Source organism: Pongo pygmaeus, chromosome 13 (genome assembly GCF_028885625.2).
Source record: "Pongo pygmaeus isolate AG05252 chromosome 13, NHGRI_mPonPyg2-v2.0_pri, whole genome shotgun sequence".
Lineage (NCBI taxonomy): Eukaryota > Metazoa > Chordata > Mammalia > Primates > Hominidae > Pongo > Pongo pygmaeus.
Genome location: NC_072386.2, coordinates 75,711,134 through 75,738,146, shown reverse-complemented (window position 1 = coordinate 75,738,146; position 27,013 = coordinate 75,711,134). Strand labels below are relative to the sequence as shown.

The following is a 27,013-nucleotide window of genomic DNA, read 5'->3' as shown; positions in this document are numbered from 1 at the left end:
GATCGAGATCATCCTGGCTAACACGGTGAAAACCCGCCTCTACTAAAAATACAACAACAAAAAGAAATTAGCCGGGCGTGGTGGCGGGCGCCTGTAGTCCCAGCTACTCGGGAAGCTTAGGCGGGAGAATGGCGTGAACCCCGGAGGTGGAGCTTGCAGTGAGCTGAGATTGCACGACTGCACTCCAGCCTGGGTGATAGAGCGAGACTCCGTCTCAAAAAAAAAAAAAAAAAAAAGTTCCCTTATCCCCTTCACAGGGCACGCAGTGGGGGTATGGCGTTCTTCTTCAGTGCCCCACAGCTCAAACCCCTAGGGGGAGCTCAAACCCCTAGGGGGAGCATGCGGGCGGGCGGTTGTGGGGAGGATGGGTTCCGACCCCGCGGCAGCATCTAGGGTTGAGTGGTTACAGCTCCTGGAGCCTCATTGGGTATGTGTTGCAGTGCGCTCTTTCAGCTTAGCTGTCCACCGGCGGCTTATGTTAATCAGTTCAATTAGACCCTCTGCCTTATCGCAGGGACAGAGGGCTTTCTGTATCCCAGGTTCTTGCCCTAGTGTACTGAAAAAATCAGATCATGTGGGCTTGGAGAATGAATGCAAGATTTATTGAGTGGTGGAAGTAGCTATCGCAGATGTCTGGGGAGCCAGAAGGGGGATAGCATGGGAAGGTAGTCTTCCTCTGGAGCCTGGCTGCTCAGCAGCTGGGATCTCCTCCTACTGTCCTTGGCCAAATTTCCCTTGGCGTCCGAATCTCCCTTGGCGTCCGAATCGTTCCACCATCAATGGCCTGTCGGCGTCTTTCGATGTGTTCTGCCAGTGTGTTCCCTCGACGTCCAGCCGCTTGTGTGTGTGCCCGCTGGGGTCTCAGGGTTTTTATAGGCACAGAATGGGTGGCATGGCAGGCCAGAGTGGTCTTGGAAAATGCAACATTTGGGCATGAAGACAGGCGTCCTTGTTCTCATTAGGTCTATGGGCACAGGCCTGAGGGTGGAGCCCTTGCCAGGGACCCTGCCCTTCTCTACCCAGCCCTTCCCTGTCCCCCTCCCATATCACCGCTGCCATCTTGTCCTTGATGAGGAATGCAACTCCCAGTTACAGTGTTGCTGTGGGAGATAGTCCTCTTTATGACAGTTTCTAGAAATTGATAAGAAACTGGGACCTGCCTAGGGCTAGTATCTCATTTAATACTCTATAGAATATTATGTGTGTTTTTCCTTTTTAGTTTTTAATGTTGAAGATCAGAAAAGAGACACCATAAATTTACTTGATCAGCGTGAAAAGCGGAATCATACACTCTGAATTGAACTGGAATCACATATTTCACAACAGGACCGAAGAGATGAGTATAAAACGTTCATGAGGGACTGAATACTGAAAACTGTGAAATGTTCTAAATAAAATGTACATCTAAAGATGATTATTGTGAAATTTTAGTATGTACTTTGTGTAGGAAAAAATGGAATGGTCTTTCAAACAGCTTTTGGGGGGTACTTTTGAAGTGTCTAATAAGGTGTCACAATTTTTGGTAATAGGTATTTCATGAGAAGTTCAACACCAAAAATGGAACATAGTTCTCCTTCAAGTGTTGGCGACAGTGGGGCTTCCTGATTCTGGAATATAACTTTGTGTAAATTAACAGCCACCTATAGAAGAGTTCATCTGCTGTGAAGGAGAGACAGAGAACTCTGGGTTCCCTCTGGCGTCCTGTCCACGTGCTGTGCCGAGTGCTGGTGCCAGCCTGTTATCTGTTCTCACTGAAAGACAGACTGACTGGCTAATGCTCTTGTGCAGTCACTTCTGATTCTGACAATCAGTCAATGGCCTAGAGCACTGATGGTTAACACAAACGTCACTAGCAAAGTAGCAACAGCTTTAAGTCTAAATACAAAGCTGTTCTGTGTGAGAATTTTTAAAAAGGCTACTTGTATAATAACCCTTGTCATTTTTAATGTACAAAACGCTATTAAGTGGCTTACAATTTGAACATTTGTGGTCTGTATTTACTTTGCTTCATGTGTGTGGGCAAAGCAACATCTTCCATAAATATATATTACCAAGAAAAGCAAGAAGTAGATTAGGTTTTTGACAAAACAGACCAAAAAGGGGCTGACCTGGAGCAGAGCATGGTGAGAGGCAAGGCATGAGAGGGCAAGTTTGTTGTGGACAGATCTGTGCCTACTTTATTACTGGAGTAAAAGAAAACAAAGTTCATTGATGTCGAAGGATATATACAGTGTTAGAAATTAGGACTGTTTAGAAAAACAGGAATACAATGGTTGTTTTTATCATAGTGTACACATTTAGCTTGTGGTAAATGACTCACAAAACTGATTTTAAAATCAAGTTAATGTGAATTTTGAAAATTACTACTTAATTCTAATTCACAATAACAATGGCATTAAGGTTTGACTTGAGTTGGTTCTTAGTATTATTTATGGTAAATAGGTTCTTACCACTTGCAAATAACTGGCCACATCATTAATGACTGACTTCCCAGTAAGGCTCTCTAAGGGGTAAGTAGGAGGATCCACAGGATTTGAGATGCTAAGGCCTGAGAGACCGTTTGATCCAACCCTCTTATTTTCAGAGGGGAAAATGGGGCCTAGAAGTTACCGAGCATCTAGCTGGTACACTGGCACCCCTGGCCTCACACAGACTCCCGAGTAGCTGGGACTACAGGCACACAGTCACTGAAGCAGGCCCTGTTTGCAATGCACACTGCCACCTCCAACTTATTCTTCATATCTGATGTCCTTAGTCACTAAGGTTAAACTTTCCCACCCAGAAAAGGCAACTTAGATAAAATCTTAGAGTACTTTCATACTCAGAATTCTAAGTCCTCTTCCAACCTCACTTTGAGTCCTTCTTGGGGTTAATTGATAGGAATTTTCTCTTGCTTTCCCAATAAAGTCTCTATTCATCTCATGTTTAATTTGTACGCATAGAATTTCTGAGAAATAAAATATTCTGTTCAACTTTTAAAACTTGTCACAGCTCTGTTTTTTGCTTTTCCCCTTCATCCTCTATTAGATCCTTAAAGAATCCACCCTCAAACTGTGGACTAAGGATGGCAGTTTGCCTTAAACCTTCTGTGGAATGAGATGATGATGGGCTGTCAGTACAAAGTCAAAACCAACGGTGCCCCGAAAGCTGTGTGCTCAGCATGTGTGCACTCTGCACGCTTTCTCCAGGCTGCCCTAGGGATCACGACAGATTCAGCCAACAATGGAGAGGGCTATGGACTGTTCCAACAAAATACAACAAAAACAGTCACCTGTGGTGACACGCATCTGTAGTCCTAGCCTCCCGAGTAGCTGGGACTACAGATGCGTGTCACCACACCCGGCTAATAATTTTTTGTATTTTTAGTAGAAATGGGGTTTCACTTTGTTAGCCAGGATGGTCTCAATCTCCTGATCTCGTGATCAGTTTTTAAAAAGACTCACTCAGAGAGCTGTTGGATAATAACTTACTTCATGTGAGTCTCCAAAATTTGATACTAAAGGCTTGGGGGTCTCAGGGGGGCAATGTGGCTGCAGCCTGAGGGGCCAAATGGAGAGGGCAGAAACGAAGTAGGAGAGGCAGAAGGGGTCAAACTGGCATTCTGGGTAAAGACTAGGTCATTCATTAGAGAACAGTGGATTTTAAGTAGAGTTGTCAAGTGACCGTGCTTGCATTTTATGATCTTTTAAGATCATACCAGCCACTCCACAAATAGAGTGGGGCAAGTATGAATATGGGGAAGTCAGTTCTTCAAACCCAGTTGAGTCGCTCTTTCCTCACTGCATGGTCTACACCTCAACTGACTTTCCAGTTTCTGCCCCACCCCTTCAAGAAAGAACTCGCCCCAGTCACCAGCAATCTTTACTTGCCAAATTCAATGGGCTCTTTTCAGTCCTTCTCTTAATGGCCTTTGAGCGGCATATGGCCCTGCATTCTGCTTATTTTCCTGATAAGTCTCCTTTGCAGGCTTTTTCCAGTGCCCAGAGCATAGCCAAAGAGGAACAAGGGAAACACCCACCTCTCCTGAAGTTTTCCAAACAGGGTGCGCTTTAACTATTTAAGGCAATATACTTAGAGTCTTGTGCAAACAAAACAGTGAAACAGGCACACTTGTCAAACAGTGGCCTGGTATGATTTTGAGGTACTCTTCCCTGCAGCCTGTCCCAACACCTCAGTGGCCTCCCCATTCCCTGGCCCTCCCAAGTCTATTCCTTGCGACCTATCTCAGTCCCTTACTCTAGGAGCTCCCTGAGCAATGGCAACCCCCAGAAAATTACAGTGACTATAGTTACTTAGTCCTCAGTTCATCACCCCAGATGGCACCTCCCATTTCAAGACCAAACTACCTGCCATCTTCACCAGGATGTCCCAAAGATATCTGAATGTCTAAAGCAATCTTTATCCCAAACCTGGTCTCCTACCTTGCCTAGATATCTACACAAGTGGCACCACCATCGTCTAGTTGCCAAAGCCAAAAAATTTCTGAAAAATCATCCTTGATTTTGGCAGAAACTCTCATTTACCATGTCCCATTAGCTGCACCTCTGAAAACATTTGATTTCATCCACTTTCTTCCACCTGCTCTGCCACTACCTTTGTTAAGACCAACATTTTCTCTCACGTGACTGGCTTCCCTGCCTCCCTTTTCAAACATTCTCAGGCAAGCAGATTTGACTTGATCCCATCATATCCCTGCATACAAGCCTTCAGTAGAATCTACCAATATCAGAATACAGTCCAAAATCTTTAACCTGTGGCCTCCCAGGGTTTTGGGTGTCGGCTTCTCCTCGTCTCTCATCTCCGCCATCCTTTTCCTGCTCTATACTTCAGCCAGGCTGCTACCCTCTCCCCTCCAAGCCTGTGCACATTCTGTCTGGGACCCTTTTCCCAGCAGTGCCTCCTGAATAGATGCGATGGGGATTTGTCACCTAAAGTTTCATGTGGGGCAGTTCTCCTACCCAGCATATGGCATATTCTTCACTGCATTTTCAATACCTGTTGCTTTTCTGTATTTGTCATAAGATGATAAAAGCTCTACGAGAGGAGACTGTCTTATTTCTCCTATTTTTTCAGTAAGTACCTTGAATGGCAGATTACTTTAAAAATTATAAAATGGCAAATTTGTTTTTATAATTAGAAACCTGCTGTTTAAAAATAAAAACTAGCCAAGCAGGCATTTGCCTATAATCCCAGCTACTCTGGGGGCTGAGGCAGGAGGATTGCTTGAGCCCACGAGTTTGGGTCAGTTTGGGCAACATAGTGAAACCTCATCTCTAAACAAACTAAAAACCAAAAATTAAAGCTACTTAAAGGAAACCACATGATTCTGTCAGTAACATACACTGATAAACCTAACACTGATCAATCTTTTTTTAGTTGATAATGGGTTAATAGGAAAACTTTTACTTAGGAAGACCTACTTCAAAATAACCTAGATGCTCGTCTATACCAGCAGACCCAATCAGACATAGTGGCTAAAAAATGTCAGCGCACCCTCTTAATTAAAAGTGATTCCATCATCTAGCAGGGCCCTTGTTGCATTAATCTACATTGCTTTTTTTGCTTTTAAGGGGGACATATTTTTTATACTTTATATCTTGGCCACTGGGAAAGAAGAATAATTTCTCAGCTTTCTAACTTGCTTCAGGCTCTCTTCTTGGTTGTTTGCCAAATGTCCATGCTCATTCTGTTTTCCTCTTTGCTTTTTCTTTTGATTCTTTGTTTCTTTTCTTGCCTATTTCCTACCATTCCTTGGCCTTTTTTTGTTTAAAGCATTCAGTAATTACCAGCCAGAAACAGCGTTTTCATTCTCAACAAAGTAACTAAATCAGTAACAGGTATACTCTTTGTCTCTCCATAATTGAAGTTTCTATCGTACAGGCTACTTAAAAAAAATTTTTTTTTAAAGATTTTTCAGTTCTGAAATTTCAGGACACCTAATGGCTGTTCTTGAATAACACAAGTATTACCACTCTTGGAAAGGAGAGCCAAAAGGGCTCATTAGCTGCAAAGAGGGGCAACAGGAACACCCTTAGCAAGTTCAGTCAGGTTAGCTGCTTTAAAGTACTGCCAGAAAAGTTTCACTATACTATCATGTTTTTATGGAAAGATACCAAATCAGAGTTAAGATATGTGAAGCTGAGAAACCTTTTAACCACAGACCAAACATAAAACTGTCACTAGTCTTAGGCTAAGCCACCAAAGCCAATTTACACCACAGAGTAACTCGTTTTGCTAAGAGTATTGCCTGCTACAGAGGACAAAAAGGAAGGCCCAAGAGGCCTCGACAGCTGCCACCGCAAACATCAGAGCGGACACAGGACAAGCAGGAAAGGAAGGGGAGGGCCTCTGGCAGCAGGCACTTGCAAGCACAGGGGGATGTAGTCAGTTTTTCAAAGCCAGAGGATACTGAACAGACACCCATTTGAAAATGTTTCATGGGTTAAACTGAATATGAAGTAAAGCAAAAAGGAGTACACCACATTTAAACCTAGACCTAAATTTTAATCTATATACATTTCTATCTGCCTCCTTTTTGAATAATGTCACCAGCAAACAATGTATAATCTTTTAAAAGTGCTAAAAGGATTTTTTTTACACATCTGTATTCTTACAGATATATAATTTGTGATGTCATGACACATAAAAATCACAATTTTCATGTAATTTAGAGGCCCTCCCAAAAATCCCTTCTAAATGTATTTTACCAAAATCTCATACAAGTGTTTAATTAATCTCTTGATTTGAAACTTCTTTTGGATAACGTTTTTGGAACTACTCAAATGTTAAAGAGCACACACCTTCTTCAGTTCTTAACATGGACAAAGACCTACTGTTTTTCATCTCCAGCAGTGCATTTTTTTTTTTTTTGTCAAGAAATTTATTAACCTTTACAAACACTATTTTCACTCAATCATTCATAAAAAATGATTTGTGATTAAATCTGTAATAAAACCATATAACGTTCATCAATGCATTCAATAAGACCAGTTTCTTCCATGGAACATAATAAACCACTTTAAAACAGCAGTTTTCATTCACGTCATATAAGGCTGTCAAACTAAAAGTATTCCTTATAATGAGTTGTTATCCAAGAAATCCATCTCACTTCTCGTGATGTGGAGCCTGGTGATGTGCCCTCTAAGAGTGGGGTCTGAAAGAAGACTCTGCCCCTTTATGGCCACCTTCCCAGTCTCTCTCAAACAAGTTTCACAACAGGAAAATATTTATGAGCAGAGAAATCAAATTCAGGAGGAACCTGTTAAAGAAAACCAGAAACTCAATTAATGTATCTACAAATATTCAGATGGTACACAAAACAAAGACTATTTTTATTTTAGAGTTTCTTGTGTTCTTAGAAACAAGGTAGCACAAAATAGATTTAAAAAACTAGGTTAATGACAAAAAAGGTAGGAACTAATCTGGAAGAAAAACTGATTAATTTGTTTTTGAGTTTTATGAAGAGCATAAGAAAACAGGCTGACCAGCTGTTTTCTATCTTTGAAGAACAGTTAAAAAGGATAAATAGTCAAAAATCATAGGAAAGGCATTCAGTTAGATCAGGGGTCGCACACTTTTTAGTTCCAGGGTAACTGGTAGAACTAAGCAATGAGATGAGAGTCAGTCAGTCGGAAACAGGGCAGGAGAGGAGGAAGGCAGAACACAGGAAACAACGGAAGAAAACAGAGCGCACAACACACAGGCCAATGCCCCCACGGTGCCTCCGCGGCTGGCCTCTCCACAGCGCTGAATCTCTGAAATGTTGACGTGGCATGGATGATATAAATACCAAGAAAAGCTTAGACTCTTCCTCTTCTGAGCCATTACAAAGAAGTCTTTCATTATTAAAGCATTCACTTTCCCAAAGGCAGATGACTTTTAAATACCTCATACTTCTCCCATAAAATTTCTTTACATAAATTTTCTTTTTTTACCCCAAGTTATTCAGTAATTTACACAGCAAGGAGATGGAAAACATATAGGCAGACTTTAGAAATTTTAACTCAACAAAATACACATCTCAAGACAAAATGGCAAGCCCTAATTTTTTGCTGCTGAACTAAAATTTTTAGAATGATTTTTGTTCAGTGGTTTAATTTTTCCTGTAATATTTACACATCTTACTGGAAAAAATTATGAAACTTCACAATAATCTAAGACCACTTCTTTTTCCCACAATGTACTCACTTTAGATTCCTTTTTGTGTCCTCCTGCCAATAACTTCATAACCACAAAGTTGGGTTTGGCAACCTTTAAAATTCTATTAACCTGAAACATGAACATAAAACTACTGAAACATTAACTTCATAGTCAAAATTTCTCTTTTTCTTTTTTGAGACAGAGTCCTGCTGTCAACCCAGGCTGGAGTACAGTGGTAAGAACACGGCTCACTGAATCCTCAACCTCCTGGCTCAGACAATCCTCCCACTTCAGCCTCCCAAATGGCTGTGCACCACCACACCCAGCTCATTTTAAAATTTTTGTAGAGACAAGATCTCACTATGTTGCCCAGGCTGGTCTTGAACTCCTGGGTTCAAGCAGTCCTCCCACCCTGGCCTCCCAAAGTGTTGAGATTGTAGGCGTGAGCCACTGTGGCCAGTCAAAATTTATTAATTACAGATACTAATAGAAACTTTGTATAATGGAAGTGTTGACGTTTTATTAAATAAAAGCAATTTAAAATTATAAATATATTTCTTTTAATAATATAGAACTTCATTTCAATTAACTCTGAATTGAAATGGCTACCTTATCTTGCTTTCCTGAATAACAAAAATATTAGGCTGCAAAGTCCTGAAAAGGCAGCACAGCATAGTATTAAGAGCACAGACTCATCTTTGAATAAACGAAGTTTCACTAAATGAAATATGTCATCATAGGTAGCTCCTCAAATTTTTAGATTCCCCCCTTTATATTTTCTTAGATGGTACATATAATTTTTAAAAAGTGTCTCTCCTATCCCTCTTCCAGGCACTCTGCTTCCCTCCAAGGAAGGAAACAAAACTACCAATTCTGATATTATCTGTATAAAGATATTTTATACTCACACACATATAGGCTTCCTTGCCCCCTTTTATTGAAACTGCACCATACTATGCATATTAAACTGCACCTTTCTTTTTAGATTTCTTAAATAATGAGCATTCCATCACAGTACATAAAGATCTTCCTCATCCTTCTTAAGGCTGCATAGTATTCCACTGTATGAATGTATCATAATTTATCAGTCCCCTGTTGATGGATACTACTGTTTCTTCCTACTTTTTGCTATTAGAAATCCTGCTGCAATGAATACTCTTATATTCGTCACTCTCACTTCCTATATGTGTTCATGTCTCTATATAAATCCCAAAAAGCAGAATTGCTGACTCTAAGCATTAATGATTTTTGACAAACACTGCTAAGCTACCCCTCTATGGAAGTGGTCCCAAGATATACTTCCCAAAACAGTATGTACACGTTACAGTAACTTTTAGAAAATAAATGTATTTCAATAAAATTAGGGATATGGTAAATTATTAAAATACCAAAAGCCTGAAACAATTTTTTTTCCAAGTTTATTTTGATATCTCAGAGTCTCCAAAAGCAGTAGCCTTTATTTTAACTGGTCAAGTGGAATAAGGTTGTTCCAGTGATAACTGACCAGGTCATTTTTCGTATTTATGTAAGACTTAGTTACATTTTAATAATTTTTTTTTTTTTTTGAGATGGCGTTTCGCTCGTCACCCAGGCTGGAGTGCAATGGCGCAATCTCAGCTCCCTGCAACCTCCGCCTCCCAGGTTCATATGATTCTCCTGCCTCAGCCTCCCCAGTAGCTGGAATTACAGACACACATGCACCACACCTGGCTAATTTTTTGTATTGTTAGTACAAATGGGGTTTCACCATGTTGGCCAGGCTGGTCTCAAACTCCTGACCTCAGGTGATCCACCCACCTCGGCCTCCCAAAGTGCTGAGATTACAGGTGTGAGCCACCACGCCTGGCACCTTTAACAAACTACTGATTAAAACAGAAATGTTTCAATGCTAACATTTTGAGCTATGAATCAGATCAGTCTGGATCTTATGCTTATCCTTCTTACTTTATGATTCTGAGTTGTAATTTGTCTTTGCATTGACTTCTAAATTTATACAAAGCAGGTATTTACATCACCTCATTCTTAAAATAACTTGAAGTCTGACAAGGTTAGTTTGACAAAACTATCTGAAATCCTTCGCAGAAACATGACAAGTTCTATTCATTAACACTATTAAAGTTCACTTTCATAATTAACTTTCATCCAGCAGTAAGAGATGTATTTCCTGCCAGGCTTTTCCCCTAAAATTACTGTGAATCCAGTCTCACCTCATGGTCCGGGTTAGGAATATTCTCCAATATCATTTTTGCCTGTTGAAAGTGCTTACTAGCTGCCACATACAGTTCAGGAGACTGAGGAGGAGGGCTATATTTATTGAGGTCAGACATTTCCTAAAAAGAAGGGGAAGTATAATTCAAAACACGTTTAATATGAACAACTCTAAAATCCCATTTCTAATTATTAAAGAATTCTACATTTTCTATCCACTCATACACAGGCACTGGGGCAAACATTCAGCACATCTCCCTATTTTTTCCTAGGTAATATATAATTCTCAACCCTCATATGCTACCTCATATTATCCTTATAATAACTGTTAATGTAACAAGATGGCTAGGTACAAACAGCATCTCTCTAAGAAGGTCTAAGACTGAAGATTTCATAACAACTTCATTGAGCAGGTTCACCTTGAACTGTAAGTAGTGCACTGGCGGCGGGGTCATCACACTGTTGAATGGAGCAAACCTGTGTTCATACCGAACTTGTTCACTATCAAGCTCAAACTTCGGTTTACGTACTTTGCCGTCCATGTCAAATGCTACCATGGTCTAAATGAAAAAGGGAACAAGAAAAAAGATGAAATCAATATGAAAAAAGTGAACACTCATCAATACAGAATGGAAGACAAGAAACAGCTATTTAAAACCTTCAAGTAAACACTTCTGAAGAAATGAGGACATATAATTGTCATAAGCACAGGTCCTATTTCCAAACAGAAGTCCATGTTCTGCTTTATGCATTTTAATGTGAGTCACCTCAAATGATTTCTTGGACTGCCAAGTACAACTTAAGAGTTAGTACCCACTGCCTCTTGAAAAGACCTGCTTTTGCTTAAGCCATTCGTTGTGGAGCTCACCCTCTTTCTAATACACTCCTAAAAAACCTAAACTCCATCTCTTCCACAAAGCCTTGCCTGATCGTCAATCAGAAGTACTCTCTTCCTTTTCTTACTACCTGTCACAGATACATCAACTGGCCTGTCACTAGAGACTTCAAACAAGGACCATATAGAACTGGTACCTCCTGCAATGTACTCAGTACAAAGTGTCTCACACATAGCAAGGGTTCAAATGGTTGTTGAAAAAATTAATGATAATAAAGGTAATCTTCAAGCAGACAGGAACTAAAACAAAGGTGAAATTATAATCTGGAAAGAATCACAGAAAAGAGTTTAAATAAACTATATAATAGGGATATAGCTAAAAGGCAAAAAGAACTTCACTTTCAACAACTTACTTTAAACATTCCAGCACACATGTTCTGATATGCTTGGCTCATTGTGATCTCTCGGCTCAATGGGCGAACTGTAATTAGAAAGAAAAACATAATCTTCCATAATCTTTTCCTCCTCCCTCTTGCATTACTGCAAAAGTAAGTCTAATTTTAAAAAATCTTTCAGCTTGTATACTAAATTAAAACTTTAGTGTGTTCCTACAGGTTAAATTTTATTTATGGTCAAAATCTACAAATAATAAAATATAATAACCATGTCCCCAAATAGCTAATACTATAAAATTCCAGTATAAAGTAATTATAACTTTTCTGAATTCACCAGAGATTTAACCTCTTATATAGGAAACCCATGAATACAGTGATTTAATGACCCATCCAAACTGCTTTATTAAGTCCTAAGGAAATATGAAGTAGTATTTTATAATAATTGAAGCCATATCTATAGCCTTCCCTAAGTGATCAATAGGGCAGTCCCTTTGAAACAGTTCTCTGTCCTCATGGTTCTTGGGTGATGCCTCAAGGCGCTCTGTAACCATCTTTCGGTGCCCACTACCACAGCACAGCTCCAGAACTACTGCCCTCCTGAGCTATCTGGCTCTGTCAGTAGGTCACTGGCCTCCTGCTGTCTTGTTCCCTCACCAATATCTTGCTTGCACACTCCATGTGGCTACTTCTTGATCAAAGATTCTCTGATACACAGAACAGCAAAGAAATGAAAGCAAGGAAAGGAACCAAAAAGCTTATGTCATTGATACTGGGACTCAGTCTCTATCGTTTCTGAAAAGAAGAGGAACAAGAACTAAAATATGATGACTAACTCACGAGTAGCTCTCCATCTATTTATTTGTAGAAATTAAAGTACACTCTGTTCTTAAGTTTAAAAATAATCCACAGCACCTTTCTTTTTTTTCTTTGTTTTTTTACTACTACGGCCTTTCTGCTGCTCTTCCATTATTCTTTCCTCTGCCATTTGAGAGCCATCGGCACGACTCAGTGTTGACATCAACCATGCGTAAAGGAATTCAGAGAGATACCTTAAAGGATACAAAATGTTAGTTACTGGTAGATGTCTAAATCAGACAGCTTTATCAACACATGTATTAACAACAATAGATATTTCAAATAATGCTTTAGGTCTTTAAAAACAGATCATTCATTAGATAATAGATTAGATCTTACAAGAAATGAACATAAAGATTAATTTTCCCTTTCTACATTTTACAACTTTCCAGAAGATTTCTTGATAATTATACATGTACATATGCAAATCAAATGAATGCCCATTAAGTTTTTATTATATCAGAACACAGTTCAGTTCAGTCTATAAATATTTTCTTTTAATCACAAAGCAAATAAAATCAGAAAAAGATAAAAAATTATCGGCATTATATAAAATCATTCTTAAAAATTAAGAACATTCACATTTACAATTTACTTGAGTTTATTTAATAAATGAAATATAAAACAGAACATTCTCTACCAGATACTAATTTTTCAGAACTTTAATTAACACTGCTAAGCCAGAAAAGTCTTCAAATCTACGAGAGATATATATATAAATATATATGTATTTCATAACAATAATAATAAGGCCTATAATTTCATATGGAGAGTAAACAATTCCTGGCCCTAAATTTAAGAAAAACATTTACTATAATACTCTTTTATACCATATAATTGAATTTTGTTCCCTGCCACCCTACAAAATGTGAGAGTCCATAACAACTCATATATCTTAATTCAAGTAAAGGATTTCTATAGGGAACTGATGGTGCCTTCTACCTTCTGTTTATCTAACCTAAGGACACATGAGTGAAGGGGACAACTAAGATGCAGCCTTTTCTTCTCAAATATCAGGTACCTCAATGATCTTTTATTAAGTGCTTTATCAAAATTAATATACATTTATGTCTAAGAGAGTGCTGATATTCTATACCAATGGTTCTCAAACTGTCATCTCTGGGCCAGCAGCAGTTCACCTGAGAACCAGTTAGAAATGCAAATTATTCGTTCTCACCCTAGACCTAACAGGTCAGGAATTCTAGGAACTTAGCCCAAAAATTTGTGTATTAATGCACTTTCCAAGTGATTATGATGCATGTTAAAGTTTAAGAATCACTGTTTTTGCTGATGATTTACAGAGTCCACATGCTTCAGGGACCGTATGCATGCAACACAACTAAAGGTTATCTCGGGGAAATGCAGGAGCCCAATCTGTAATTTTGAAATTAAAAAGCAGTTCAAAACCAATTATGAAAAGAGCACAAGGGTATTTATGGGCAGAACTAAAGTTCTTTTAACAAGAAAAGAAACAAATCTACTTATGTATATAGACAAATGTGTAATAGAGTATTTATCTGAGTATCATTTATTTGCTGAATTAAGATCCCAATTCTCTGTGCAAAAAGCATATAAAAATAATATTTTGAACTGAGAAATCAAGAACAAAGGTCCCATTAGCTGCTTCAAGCCACAAAAGAAAGAACCTGAGCATGTTCCCCTATAAAAAGGAGCAAAAGTAGCCAGGTGCAGTGGTGCACATCCGTAGTCCCACCTACTTGAGAGGCTGAGGTGGGAAGACTGACAACCCAAGAGTTCAGGACCAACCCGGGCAACATGGCAAGACCCCACCTCAAAAAACAGAAACAAAAACAAAACCAGAATTGTCTACTGTGAATAACAAAATGTAGTATCCAAAGTAGCTATATAAATACCTGTTAGTAAGGATTATTTGGTATTATCTATACAAATATTGAAGAATATATAGCAAGGAAAATTATTCTCATACTGCTATAGTTGATGCTCAAATTCAGTTTTCACAGGCAAGAGTTGTCTGTCAAGAGCCTTCACTGCTCATAACAAAATCTACGTCAACAGCATGGAAGAGAATCACTTTCCCTCCCACAGCAGTGACTTCAGAGAATATAGAATATCTTAATTACTAAGTAAAATTTAAATAAGTTTAAAAGTTGAACTCTATTAAAGTCTAATACACTAAACCTGAGTGTGATTGAGTAACACAGGTCATCAGTTTAAAATTACGTGCCAGACTGAGAAAAAAATTCAAAATAACTGAATTCATTAATACTCAATCTTATTTTCTTTCTATGACAGCTTTTACATGCCTAAAATATGCTCAAACATCCTCTTTTCCAAACATCCTCTTACTAGGTTTATTTTGACTGCAAGTGAAAGGGAAGAACTAGTCTGCCGAAGATCATCTTTTATCAACTCCAAAGCTCCTGAAGTGAATCCTCAGTACCACGGTTTGAAACAGTTATGCTCCCAGTAATCATCTTGGTCATGATTTCTTCCAAGCAGACAGACCTGATTCCAATTTGATGTTTAACTGTCAAGTACATCCACAGCTAGTGCCACCAAATTCAGGGCAAAATGTGTTAATTTTTCTCCATAGGAGCAAATAAATGATCTTCAATTAATCCATTTACTTTGGAGCCATTTTTTGTTAATTTTTACATAAATATTTGGAAAAATACACTCATGCAATATTATAGCACTTAAAGATATTCAAGATGATCTAGCTCTAATTTTCAAATTTTTCCAACTGTCCCACAACTAAAGATAAAATATACTAAATAAAAAAGTACCCTGAAATTAACTCTGAATTCTCAGATCTTATCCATTGCACCCACCACCAATTTTAACTCAAACTGTGCTCTTACCAATATATGTAATAGTACTCGTGCATACTGTAGAGTTCCAATTCAAAGCCACTTAGAAGGTACTGTATCATTATGCGAAGGTTATGGTAAAGGACCCAGGTACCTAAACAGGCCAAATGTTGCCTCTGGGGTTCCTGTTTCAACAGCATGGTGTGAAGCGCTGCATCAACCTTCTCTGCCTATTAAAATAAAATGTCATAAACTGTGTTCGTTTTGCTTTCTTAAGGTAATGAGAGAACTTTTAAAAAACTACAGCTAAAAAGAATATGAGCAGAAAATTTAAATTTGACCATCCAAAGAAACATTTTTAAATGCATTTTTAGTTAGGTTTACATTTGAAGTTCTCATTTCACAATGGTTAACATTTACCTAAACATGCCTTAAACCAAAAAGACATCAATTTTAAAGGACAAAAATACAAATACACTTCTGGTCTTACCAATATTGCTGCTGCACACAAATTAACTTTAAAATTAATGTATTAATATTTTTTATAATGTAAGCTTGTTGTAAAACTATCATTTTATACATATTTCATAATTTATTCCTATTATCAAAGAAATATTTGAGATGTCTATCAGTTTGGATTATTGTTCTGTTTCATTTTGTAAACGTTGGTGTAAGAAACTGTTATATTTTAAGTGAAAAGTGGATCATGTTGAAAAATTAGTCAAAATATTGTTCTGAAGAATTGTTTTTAAAAATCTGGACAAAGTGTGTGAATCATTTAATTTTAGAAGAGAGGGGAACCTGGCTCTTACCTCATCCTGCAAGGTAGCAAATTCCTCAAGAATATGACCAAGCTTATCTCTCTGTCGAGCCCTGTTATGTCCATGGATCTGAATAAGACTACAGAATGGCTGCAATACACATATAATTTGTCAACCGTAAATATGAAATTTCCTAGTACCAAAGAAACTTAACATTCCAAGTTCACAATCTGGTTTAAGGGAAAAAAATGCTGTGTATATAAGAATTATGTCTATGTATACTTTTAATTTTACATAGGTGTTTGTTTTAAGGAACTCAACACCAGAATTTATCAATAACTGGAAAAAACAGCTTCATGTGAAACTTGCTTTCATATGATAAAAATAGATTCCTTCGGTCTTTAGATATCTTCTTGCAATTTCACGAGGACAATTTCTTTCCTGCTTGAGTCAAAAGCCAATGTTCAAGGCTGACATTCCTGTGCTGCTATAAATATATCAGAATGCCTAATAATTATTAGCTTAAGAAGAGCTAATAGCCATAAACCTTGACTATGGTTCTTTATTCCTGCTTTCTCCATAAGGTGTTCTCATCTAAAATACTATGTAACATTCCACTAACCAGGCAAGAGACATGGATTTGTAAGTGTGAGTTAGAAGATTCTCAAAGTATAATACTGTTTTATATTTGCATACTTTGACAGATATTATCTCATTTGATCAATAACTACTCTGTAAGAGGTCAGAGAAGATATAAGCATTTTACTCTTTAAAGAGTAGAAAGTTGGGTCGGGCACAGTGGCTCACCCCTATAATCCCAGCACTTTGGGAGGCCAAGGCAGGTGGATCATGAGGTCAACAGTTGTGACTGTTGGTGAAAGCCCGTCTCTAATAAAAATACAAAAATTAGCTGGGCGTGGTGGCAGGTGCCTGTAATCTCAGCAACATGGGAGGCTGAGGCAGAGAACTTCTTGAACCCGGGAGGCAGAGGTTGCAGTAAGCTGAGATCGCACCACTGCACTCCAGCCTGGGCAACAGAGTGAGACTTCATCTCAAAAACACACACAAAAAAAGGAAAGTTTAAAAAAAAGTGATATGCCTGATAAAATATTAATGATAAAAATGAAATGAAATCTGGTCTTCTATTGTTTTTTCTTTCCCCGTACCATGCTGCCTTTCTCTTATATATTATATTATATAATATAGAGATCTATATATTATATAATATAGAGATCTATATTCTAGAATATAGAGATCTATATTCTATATTATATAGAGATCTATATTCTATATTCTATATTATATAATATAGAGATCTATATTCTATATTATATAATATAGAGATCTATATTCTATATTATATAATATAGAGATCTATATTCTATATTATATAATATAGAGATCTATATTCTATATTATATAATATAGAGATCTATATTCTATATTATATAATATAGAGATCTATATTCTATATTATATAATATAGAGATCTATATTCTATATTATATAATATAGAGATCTATATTCTATATTATATAATATAGAGATCTATATTCTATATTATATAATATAGAGATCTATATTATATATTATATAATATATATATTTAGTAACTGGAAGTAGACCCAAAAAAGCTGCCTGTTGGAGTTCTCTAAAAGAAATACATCTAATTAAATAAAAATGAAGCCGGGTACGGTGGCTTATGCCTGTAAATTCTAGCACTTTGGGAGGCCAAGGCGGGTGGATCACTTGAGCTCAGGAGTTTGAGACCAGCCTGGCCAACAGGGTGAACCTGTCTCCACAAAAAATACAAAAAAAATTAGCCAGGTGTGGTGCCATGAGACTGTAGTCTCCGCTACTCCGAATGCTGAGGTGGGAGGATTGCTTGAGCCCAGGGGGTAGAGGTTGCAGTGAGCCAAGATCACTACACTCCAGCCTGGGCAACAGAGGGAGACCCTGTCTTAAAAATAAATAAATAAATAAATAAATATTTTAAAAAATTAAATAAAAATGAATAATTCAACTCACTACAAGATTTGCATTTTTTCCTAATTACTTGAGATGAAAACAATTTGTGATCTCATTTAAATTAATAATTTTAATTTTTTTTTTTTTGAGACAGAGTTTTGCTCTTGTTGCCCAGGCTGGAGTGCAATGGCGTGATCTCTACTCACTGCAACCTCCGCCTTCCGGGTTCAAGCAATTCTCCTGCCCCAGCCTCCTGAGTAGCTGGGATTATAGGCATGAGCCACTATGCCCAGCTAATTCTGTATTTTCAGTAGAGACAGGGTTTTTCCACGTTGGTCATGCTGGTCTCCAACTCCCAACCTCAGGTGATCCACCTGCCTCAGCCTCCCAAACTGCTGGGATTACAGGCGTGAGCCACCATGCCCAGCCAATAATTTTAATTTTATTGTAACTCAGTTCATTAATATAATACAAAGATAAGTGTACGAGGATGTTAAAAATATTCTAAGGTTAAAAAAAAAAAGTAAAAAAGTTTTTATGTCCATTCACAAAAAATTTTGAGGAAGCAACTGCTGTTTTCCCAGTTGAGAGTCATAACATTCCCTATCTATGGTCCCTGCAGGCTGCAGTGGGAAGTCATCCAAGGCTGCCTCTGTAGCTAATAACCTATCAGAAGACCTTAGGATATAAAACCATCCACTCAAGTGTTAGGAGGAGACAGTTTTTATTTATTTGCTGAAAGTAAATAAGAAATATTAGATGAAAAAAAGCACAAAGACACTGAAGGAATTACAGTCCAGCAATTTATTATTATTATTATTATTATTATTATTATTGAGACAAAGTCTCACTCTGTCACCCAGGCTGCAGCGCAGTGGCACGATCTTGGCTCACTGAAACCTCCTGGGTTCAAGCGATTTTCCCACATCAGGCTCCTGAGTAGCTGGGACTACAGGCGTGCACCACCACACGCTAATTTTTGTATTTTTAGTAGAGACAGGGTTTCACTATGTTGGCCAGGCCGGTCTCAAACTCCTGACCTCAGGTGATCCACCTGCCTCAGCCTCCCAAAGTGCTGAGATTACAGGCATGAGCCACCATGCCCGGCCACAGCCCATGATTTTTAAAGTACCCATTACGACAATCCAAATTGTAGCTCTTACCCGAACACAGTGAGTAACAAAGGAGTCGATACAGTCCTTAGCCTGGTGATTATTATATAGGTAGCACCTGCAAGATAACAGTCACATCATTAAAATCTATTCGGCCCAAACAAAAGCAGCAGCAATTACTGCAGATGCTACCAAATGACAGAGAAGGTGAATAAAAGAGAAAATGGAACCAATTCCTAAGTTAAAGAATGCCAGTATTAGATTAAGAAATATTTTACAATTATTATGTAATTCACACAATAAATTTGTGATATTTCCAATTCCTATAGGTCTATATTTGAACAATCAGAGTTGGATCCAGTAAGATCAAATTAGCAAGGAGAAAAGGAAAAGTCCAAAGCTCTACTTTTTCATGACCCTACTTCAGTGGCACATATTTTCCTACAACTGATTTCCTCATGGACTGTGCTCCTAATAGTAATTACAAAGAAAATACTATACAGGATCCTAATTTTTTCTGTATCCCCACTCCTCACCACTGGTTATGAATCACCTATACCTCCCTTTGGCACCTCATCTCTTCTCACAAAGTGGTTTTCTTTACGGTGTTCCTTATCTCTGATTAACAGAGCCAAGGTCACACAATGGAAAAGACAGTGCACCCAGCACCCAGGAGAAAGAAAAAGGTGAACACCTGGAACAGGCAGTTGGTGAAATGGGAAGTGCTGAAGGTTCATTACATCTTTAACCCTAAAGCAAGAAAATTACTTGAGATTAAAATAAAGCACTTTAAAAAGGCTCTCTCAATCTAAAAATGATTATTTTCAAATTAAAAAATTCAGTAGAAGAAATATGTTCATTAGTAGCCTTGAAAATCAAGAGGAAGAACTTTCTCACAACACAGCAAAAATAACAAGGAGATGAATGTCATGAGGCATAGGTAAGAGAGCTCTAGAAGGCCTAGTATGCTAGGAGCTCTAAAAAGGGAAAAATCAAAACAGATGAAGGTGAAGCAATAAATAAGTAATAACAGGGACAAATGATCTGACTGAAAACTTGAGTCTTTAATGACCGACTTCCAGATAGCAGTAGCTGAAAATCACACATGAATATTCTGGTAAAACTTCTCAACTCCTAAAATAAAGAGAAACTCATCAACGCTTCAGAAGAAGTTTCAAATCACTTACAAAGGAAAAGAGGATTCTCATCTATAACACTGAAAGTTTTAAAACAGTGGAACAACTAGACTACCACACAATAAACTTTTCCATATATACAATTATCATTATTTGTGGTAGTTATGTTCCATAAAGTTTCTGAAGATACTAAATTAGACTATTAAATCATTGCTAACATGGGAAATAAAGGGTTAGATTCCTATGAGTCTCTGGTCACAACATTTCCATGCACTGATCAATGAATAACCTTGTTTTATGTGTATTTCTGTTTAAGACACCTTATTTAATGGATTAATACACTATTGATTTATTTAACATCAAACTCATGACCCAATAGCATATACCAAATGTGAACAGGCTGAATTCTGCTTTCAAAAGATTTGCGCTAACAAAAATTACACCACCATGTAAAAGAAACATATTAGGCTGGTGCAGTGGCTCAAGCCTATAATCCCAGCACTTTGGGAGGCCAAGGTGGGCGGATCACTTGAGGACAGGGTTTGAGACCAGCCTGGCCAACATAGTGAAAGCCCATCTCTACTAAAAATACAAAAATTAGCTGGGCATGCTGACATGCACCCATGATCTCAGCTACTCAGGAGGCTGATGCAGGAGAATCTCTTGAACCTGGGAGGCGGAGGTTGCAGTAAGCTGAGATGATGCCACTGCACTCCAGCCTGAGCAACATTATGTACACGCAAATATTTCAAAATCCAAAAACATCAGAAATCTAAAACACCTCTGGTCCAGAGCATTTTGGATAAAAGATACTCAACATTTATTATGAAATATTTGGTAGCCATTACATATAATTAATTAGATCTACCATGAAGTAATTTGTGATAGAAAGCCATCATGTATCTTTCAGTGGAAAAAGATACACTTAACAAAGTGTATCTTTTTTTTAACAAAGTGTAAGTGCTTTGTTAAGAAATGCCGACTCCTTTCTTCCCTTCCCTGTTGGAAAAGCCTGACATTTCTCAGAATGCCAACTTTCAAATGATGATTCTTTCTGCATGCAATCCTTTCAGCCTCTGATGGCAGCATGTTTTCAGGGCAGTGCCTCTACTAGGGCAAAGTTTAAGGACTTACAGTGGAGACAAAAAACTTAGAGGAGTTATCAGAAATTTTGTCAACCTCATAAAAACCTTAGTTTTAATCTAAATGTGGCAGAGATCAATTAATTTTAACACGATTAAGTTACTTTTACATGGAGATTTGGTCCCAATTTTGATGCTCTGGCTATAAAGAAGGAGTACAGAGAAGTTGGGCTTTTAAAGGAGCACATACAACTCTAAAATGTCTTACAATACTTACTTGGGGGAAAGCACCGGAGGACTGACAAAAGACCGAAGTGCATCTTTCACCATGTCTTGCATGAGATGAGTTCCAAAGACCTTTTTGTTATCCACCAGGAAAGTGGTCTTAAAACAAATGTTATATATTAGTTACAGTGTCACGCACAGAGTTGTCATTACTATAACATGAGTGTACTTATAAATGCCACAGACTATGCAAGTGATTAAAATATAAAAAGTTTGTGAAAATTTTTTATAAATTGCTGTCTCCACAATGAGTGTTACTTATTAATCCTTACTGAAGGTGAATTCTGATGTAGGATAAAAAATGTACAGAAATAAAAACCTCCCAAGTCAAGAGTAGTAATATTAAAATAGTCAAAATAAACTGACTAATCTGATTATGTCAAATGAGCTAATGTATTAAAAAATGCTTCATAAACTATGAAATAGTAAATGGCTATACACGTTATTTGATAATCCTATGTTTACCTCTAATGAATGTTTTATAACATATACAAATATTTTAAATATTTTTTCATGTTCATTTCTGAACATGAAAAAATTTAAAACAACTTGCATTTAATAATTTGTTTTAATTTCCTTTCCTTCCCTTAACAATCCACTGTATTTTAATATTTAATATACCATACCTTGATTTCCTAATACTGTTTTTAAATTTTAAAATTTACATATGGTAAAATTTACATGTTTGTTGTACAGTTATAAGTCTAACAAAAGCATAGTTTTTCAAATCAGTCTCACAATCAAGATACAGAACAAACTGTATCATCTGTATCACCCTAAAAACATTCCCTCATGTGATCCCTTTGTGGTCAAACGCTCCTCCCGCCCCAAACCCCTGGCAACCACTGATCTGCTCTCCAACTCTATCAGTTTTGCCATTTCCAGAATGTCATTAAAATGAAATCATATAGCCTTTTGACTCCAGCTTCTTTTACCCAGCATAATGCAGTTGAGATTCATTGGCATTGTTAAGTGTATCATGCTTCATTTTCTTTTTATTTCTGAGTAGTATTCCACTGTGCATGTACCACAGTATGTTTATCCACTGACCAGCTCAAGAACATTTGGGTTGTCTGTTTTTGATGATCATGAACAAACAGCTCTACACATTTGCAGAGGTTTCAAGAAGAATGTCAAATTTCACTTCTCTTAGGCAATCAACTAGGAGTGTGAGCTGCATGTTTAATTTATAAGAACATGCCAAGCTATTTTCCAAAGCAGGTGAACCACATTACATTCCTATCACCAAATACAGACTCGCCAGCACTTGCTATTATCAGATTTTTTTTTTTTTTGAGACGGGGTCTCGCTCTGTTGCCCAGGCTGGAGTGCAGTGGTGTGATCTTGGCTTACTGCAACCTCCGCCTCCTAGGTTCAAGCAATTCTCTGCCTCAGCCTCCCGAGTAGCTGGGATTACAGGTGCCTGCCACCATGCCGGGCTAATTTTTCTATTTTTAGTACAGATAGGGTTTCACTATCTTGGCCAGGCTGATCTTGAACTTCTGACCTCGTGATCCACCCACCTCTGCCTCCCAAAGTGCTGGGATTACAGGCATGAGCCACTGCGCCCGGCCAGATTTTTTTTTTAAAGATATTCTGAAAGGTGAATAGTATTTCTGTGGTTTAATTTGCATTTCCCTGATATTTACCATGTTGAATTTGAATATTTAATATACTGAATATTGTTGAATATTAATCATATCAGATTTGCGCCTAAGTATTTCATTTTTTTGTTCTTGTAAATAGTTTGGTTTTTAAAATTTTGATCTGCCATTGTTCATTTCAAGTACATAGAATTACAACTGCTTTCTGTATAATGACTTCATATCCTATAATCTCATTAAATTCACTAATCAGTTCTAGGAACCTCCTTGTAAATTCCACGGGCATTCTACCTGGAAAATCATGTTGTCTCTAAATAGACAATATTTTTTCTTCCTTTCCAAATCTGTGTGCCATTTATTTCTTTTTCTTGCTTTATTGCACTGGCTAAGATTTCCAATGTTCAGTAAGAGCGAAGTGGGCATCTTTGCCTTCTTCTCATTCTTGGAGGAAACCATTTAGTCTTTCATCATTAAGTATGATGTTAGCTGTAGGGTATTTTTGTATATGTCCTTTATCAGGTTTAGGAAGCTCTCTTCTGTATCTAGTTTTGCTAAGAGTTTCAAATCATGAATCGATGTTGAATTTTGTCAAATGCTTTTTGTGAATCTACTAAGACTTTAGATAATATGGTATATTATGCTGACCAATTTTCAACTGGTGAACCAGGCTTGATTCTTAGGATAAATCTTATTTGGTCATGGTGTATTACCTCTTTTTATATATTGTTGAATTTGATTTATTAATAATTTATTGAAGATTTTTACATCTGTGTTCATGGAATAAGATTTTTACATCTGTGTTCAACGAATAAGATTTTTACATCTGTGTTCATGAGGAAACTATGGTCTATAGTTTTCCATGTTTGTAAAGTTGGTTTGGTTTTGATAGAGTAAATTCTGGCTCATATGAGTGTTCTTGCCTCTTTTATTTTCTGGAAGACACTGCATAGAGCTAGCCTGGAGTTTGCATTGTTAGGTTTTTAACTATAAGTTCGATTTATTTAATAGATAAGAGATTATTCAAATTATCTGTTTCTTCTTGAGTTTTGGTAGTCTGTATCTACATTTAAAGGAATAGGTCCATTTTATCTGCTTTTGCATTTATGGACAGAGTTGTATATCCCATTACTATTCTTTTAATGTTTACAGAGTCTGAAATGATATGCCTTCTTTCATTCTTGATATTAGTCATTTGTATCTTTCTCTTATTATGACTCATTAGAGGTTCATCGATTTCATGAATATTTTCAAAGAATGAGCTTTGCGTTGCATTGATTTTCTCCATTGTTTTTCTGTTCTATATTTTACTAATTTCTGCTCATTATTTCCTTCCTTCTGTTTATTTTAATATGCTCTTCTTTTTCTGGTTTCATACAGTGGTGGCTTAAATTACTAACCATAGACTTTTTTTTTTTTGACAGGGTCTCACTCTGTTGCCCAAGCCGGAATGCAGTGGTGGGATCACAGCTCACTGCGGCCTGGACTTCCCAGGTTCAAGCGATCCTCCAACCTGTAATCCTAGCACTTTGGGAGGCTGAGACGGGTGGATCACCTGAGGTCGGGCGTTTGAGACCAGCCTGGCCAACATGGTGAAACCCCGTCTCTACCAAAAATACAAAAATTAGCTAGGCATGGTGATGTGCGCCTGTAATCCCAGCTACTTGATAGGCTGAGGCACAGGAATCACTTGAACCCGGGAGGCGGAGATTGCAGTGAGCCAAGAGCATGCCACTGCACTCCAGCCTGGGCAACAGAGTGAGACTATCTCAAAACAAAAACAAAACAAAAAAACATTCAATGCTACAAATTCCCCTCTAAGCACTGCTTTATTTGTATCTCACAGATTTGGGTATATTTTAATTTTCATTCAGTTCAAAATATTTTTGAACTCCCCTCAAGACCTCTGTCTTTGACCCATGTGCTACTTACAAGTTGTTTAATTTCAAAATATTTGGAGATTTTCCTGGATATCATTCCCTTGTTGGTTACTAGTTTAATTCTAAAATAAGAAAGATACTTTGTAGGATTTTGATTGTTTTTAAATTACTGAGGTTTGTTTTATGACCTAGGATATGACCTTGATGGATGTCTAATGCTTAAAGTTAATACTTCAATTAAAAAAAAATACACAACACTAACTGGAAAATCCTTTAAAAGCATCTACCTTTTGTTCAATCAATCAATAAAACAATGTCAATACACATACAATGTTTAAATAAGTATTCTGATACTAAGTGGAACTTACTTGTAACAGAGATCTTGAAAGAACACATGGTGACTGTTCACTAAATTCACAGAAAAAATCCTAATAGATATATAAAGAAAAAGCAATGTCATTAATAGATTAAATAAAAGCTAAAAATACTTCATCATAGAGTGTAATTTTTACTAGACCTTCTGGAAATGACATAGTACCAGCATTAAAATATGACAAATAAAGGTCATTTCTATAGAAATTATTTAATTGTATAAAAGGGACAATGGATAATTCTAGACTCTAAAAACCTTCCTTAAAAAAACTGACCAATCATAGAATTGTGTGGATACCAATATTAAATTTGTATACCATAAAAATAATACCAATAATAATTTACTAAGTCATGGCAGAACTTTAGTTCCTATTTCACAGAAATAAATTCCAAGTAACCAAGTCAACTGGATGCACATTACTGATTGTTGCTGACTATAGGGAAAGACCAAAAGATACAGGTTTTTGAGCAAGAGTCTACCAAGTGATCAATAAGCCTAAGTGTCACCAAAGCTTCAACACCAAAAGTACCTCACTAACATACCCCACTTTGAAATCAGAGACAAGAAGTCAGCTTCAAATAAAGACCTACAGAAAGCCTTGGCCCAGTGAAAACATACAGAAAAGAAGTCTATTGACTGTACTCAATCTACACGGCAGTTAAAGGAACATCCACACACAGAGATGAGAAAGAACCAATATAAGAACTGTGGTAACTCAAATGGCCAGAGTGTCATATGTCCTCCAAATGACTGCACCAGTTCTCCAACATGAGTTCTTAACCAGGCTGAACTGGCTGGAATGACAGAAATAGAATTCAGAATATAGACAGGACCAAAGATCATACAGATTCAGGAGGACAGCAAAACCCAATCCAAGAAAAATAAGAATAATAAAGTGATACAGGAGCTGAAGGATAAAATAGCTGGCATAAAAAAGAACCTAAAAGGTCTGACAGAGCTGAATAATACAAGAATTTCACTATGCAATCACAAGTATTAACAGCAAAATAAACTGAGGTGAGGACGGAATCTCAGAACTTGAAGACTGGTTCTCTGAAATAAGACAGACAAAAATAAAGAAAAAAGAAGAAAAAGGAATGAAAAAAACCTGAGAAGTATGGGATTAGGGAAACAAGCCAACTTTGAATCACTGGCATCCCTGAAAAGCAGGGGGAGAAAGCAAACATCTTGGAAAATAGATTTCTGGGTATTGTTCGTGAAAACTTCCCCAACTTTGCTAGAGAAGCCAACATTCAAATTCAGGAAACACAGAGAAGTCCTGCAAGATTCTACACAAGCAGATCATCCCCAAAACATATAATCCTCAGGTTTTCCAAAGCCGAAATGAAACAAATGTTAAAGGCAGCTACCAAGAAAGGGCAAGTAACCTAAAAAGGGATCTCCATCAGGCTAAAAGGAGACCTCTCAGCTGAAACCCTACAAGAAGAGATTGGGGGCCTATATTCAACATTCTTTTAAAAATCTTCAACCAAGAATTTCATATCCCACCAAACTAAGATTCCTAAGTGAAGGAGAAATAAGATCCTTTTCAGATAAGCAAATGTTGAGGGACTTCATTACCACCAGTCCT

General features: G+C 37.3%; 2 protein-coding genes across 12 annotated transcripts in view; one reads left to right on the top strand and one right to left on the bottom strand.

Moving 5' to 3' along the window:
• Nucleotides 1–2,981, top strand: part of GOLM1 (golgi membrane protein 1) — a 75,098-nt gene extending 72,117 nt beyond the window's left edge. For all 5 annotated transcript variants that reach the window (XM_063649647.1, XM_063649648.1, XM_054502352.2 and 2 more), the window contains one exon: nucleotides 1,220–2,981. In XM_063649647.1, the coding sequence (XP_063505717.1) occupies nucleotides 1,220–1,296 (77 nt within the window). In that variant the 3' untranslated portion in view covers nucleotides 1,297–2,981. The remainder of the gene's footprint in view (nucleotides 1–1,219) is intronic.
• A 3,875-nt stretch (nucleotides 2,982–6,856) lies between these two features.
• The window catches only part of NAA35 (N-alpha-acetyltransferase 35, NatC auxiliary subunit), an 80,497-nt gene continuing 60,340 nt past the window's right edge, over nucleotides 6,857–27,013 (bottom strand). For 4 of the 7 annotated variants that reach the window (XM_054502336.2, XM_054502345.2, XM_054502343.2 and 1 more), the window contains exons 13-23: nucleotides 25,418–25,477; nucleotides 21,561–21,667; nucleotides 19,117–19,183; nucleotides 16,037–16,135; nucleotides 15,276–15,454; nucleotides 12,490–12,626; nucleotides 11,596–11,663; nucleotides 10,767–10,907; nucleotides 10,347–10,469; nucleotides 8,188–8,268; nucleotides 6,857–7,258 (exon numbers count right to left, since the gene is read on the bottom strand). In XM_054502336.2, coding sequence (XP_054358311.1) covers nucleotides 7,199–7,258; nucleotides 8,188–8,268; nucleotides 10,347–10,469; nucleotides 10,767–10,907; nucleotides 11,596–11,663; nucleotides 12,490–12,626; nucleotides 15,276–15,454; nucleotides 16,037–16,135; nucleotides 19,117–19,183; nucleotides 21,561–21,667; nucleotides 25,418–25,477 — 1,122 coding nt within the window. In that variant the 3' untranslated portion in view covers nucleotides 6,857–7,198. The remainder of the gene's footprint in view (nucleotides 7,259–8,187; nucleotides 8,269–10,346; nucleotides 10,470–10,766; nucleotides 10,908–11,595; nucleotides 11,664–12,489; nucleotides 12,627–15,275; nucleotides 15,455–16,036; nucleotides 16,136–19,116; nucleotides 19,184–21,560; nucleotides 21,668–25,417; nucleotides 25,478–27,013) is intronic. The other 3 variants (XM_054502348.2, XM_054502342.2, XM_054502347.2) reach the window with 1 other exon arrangement.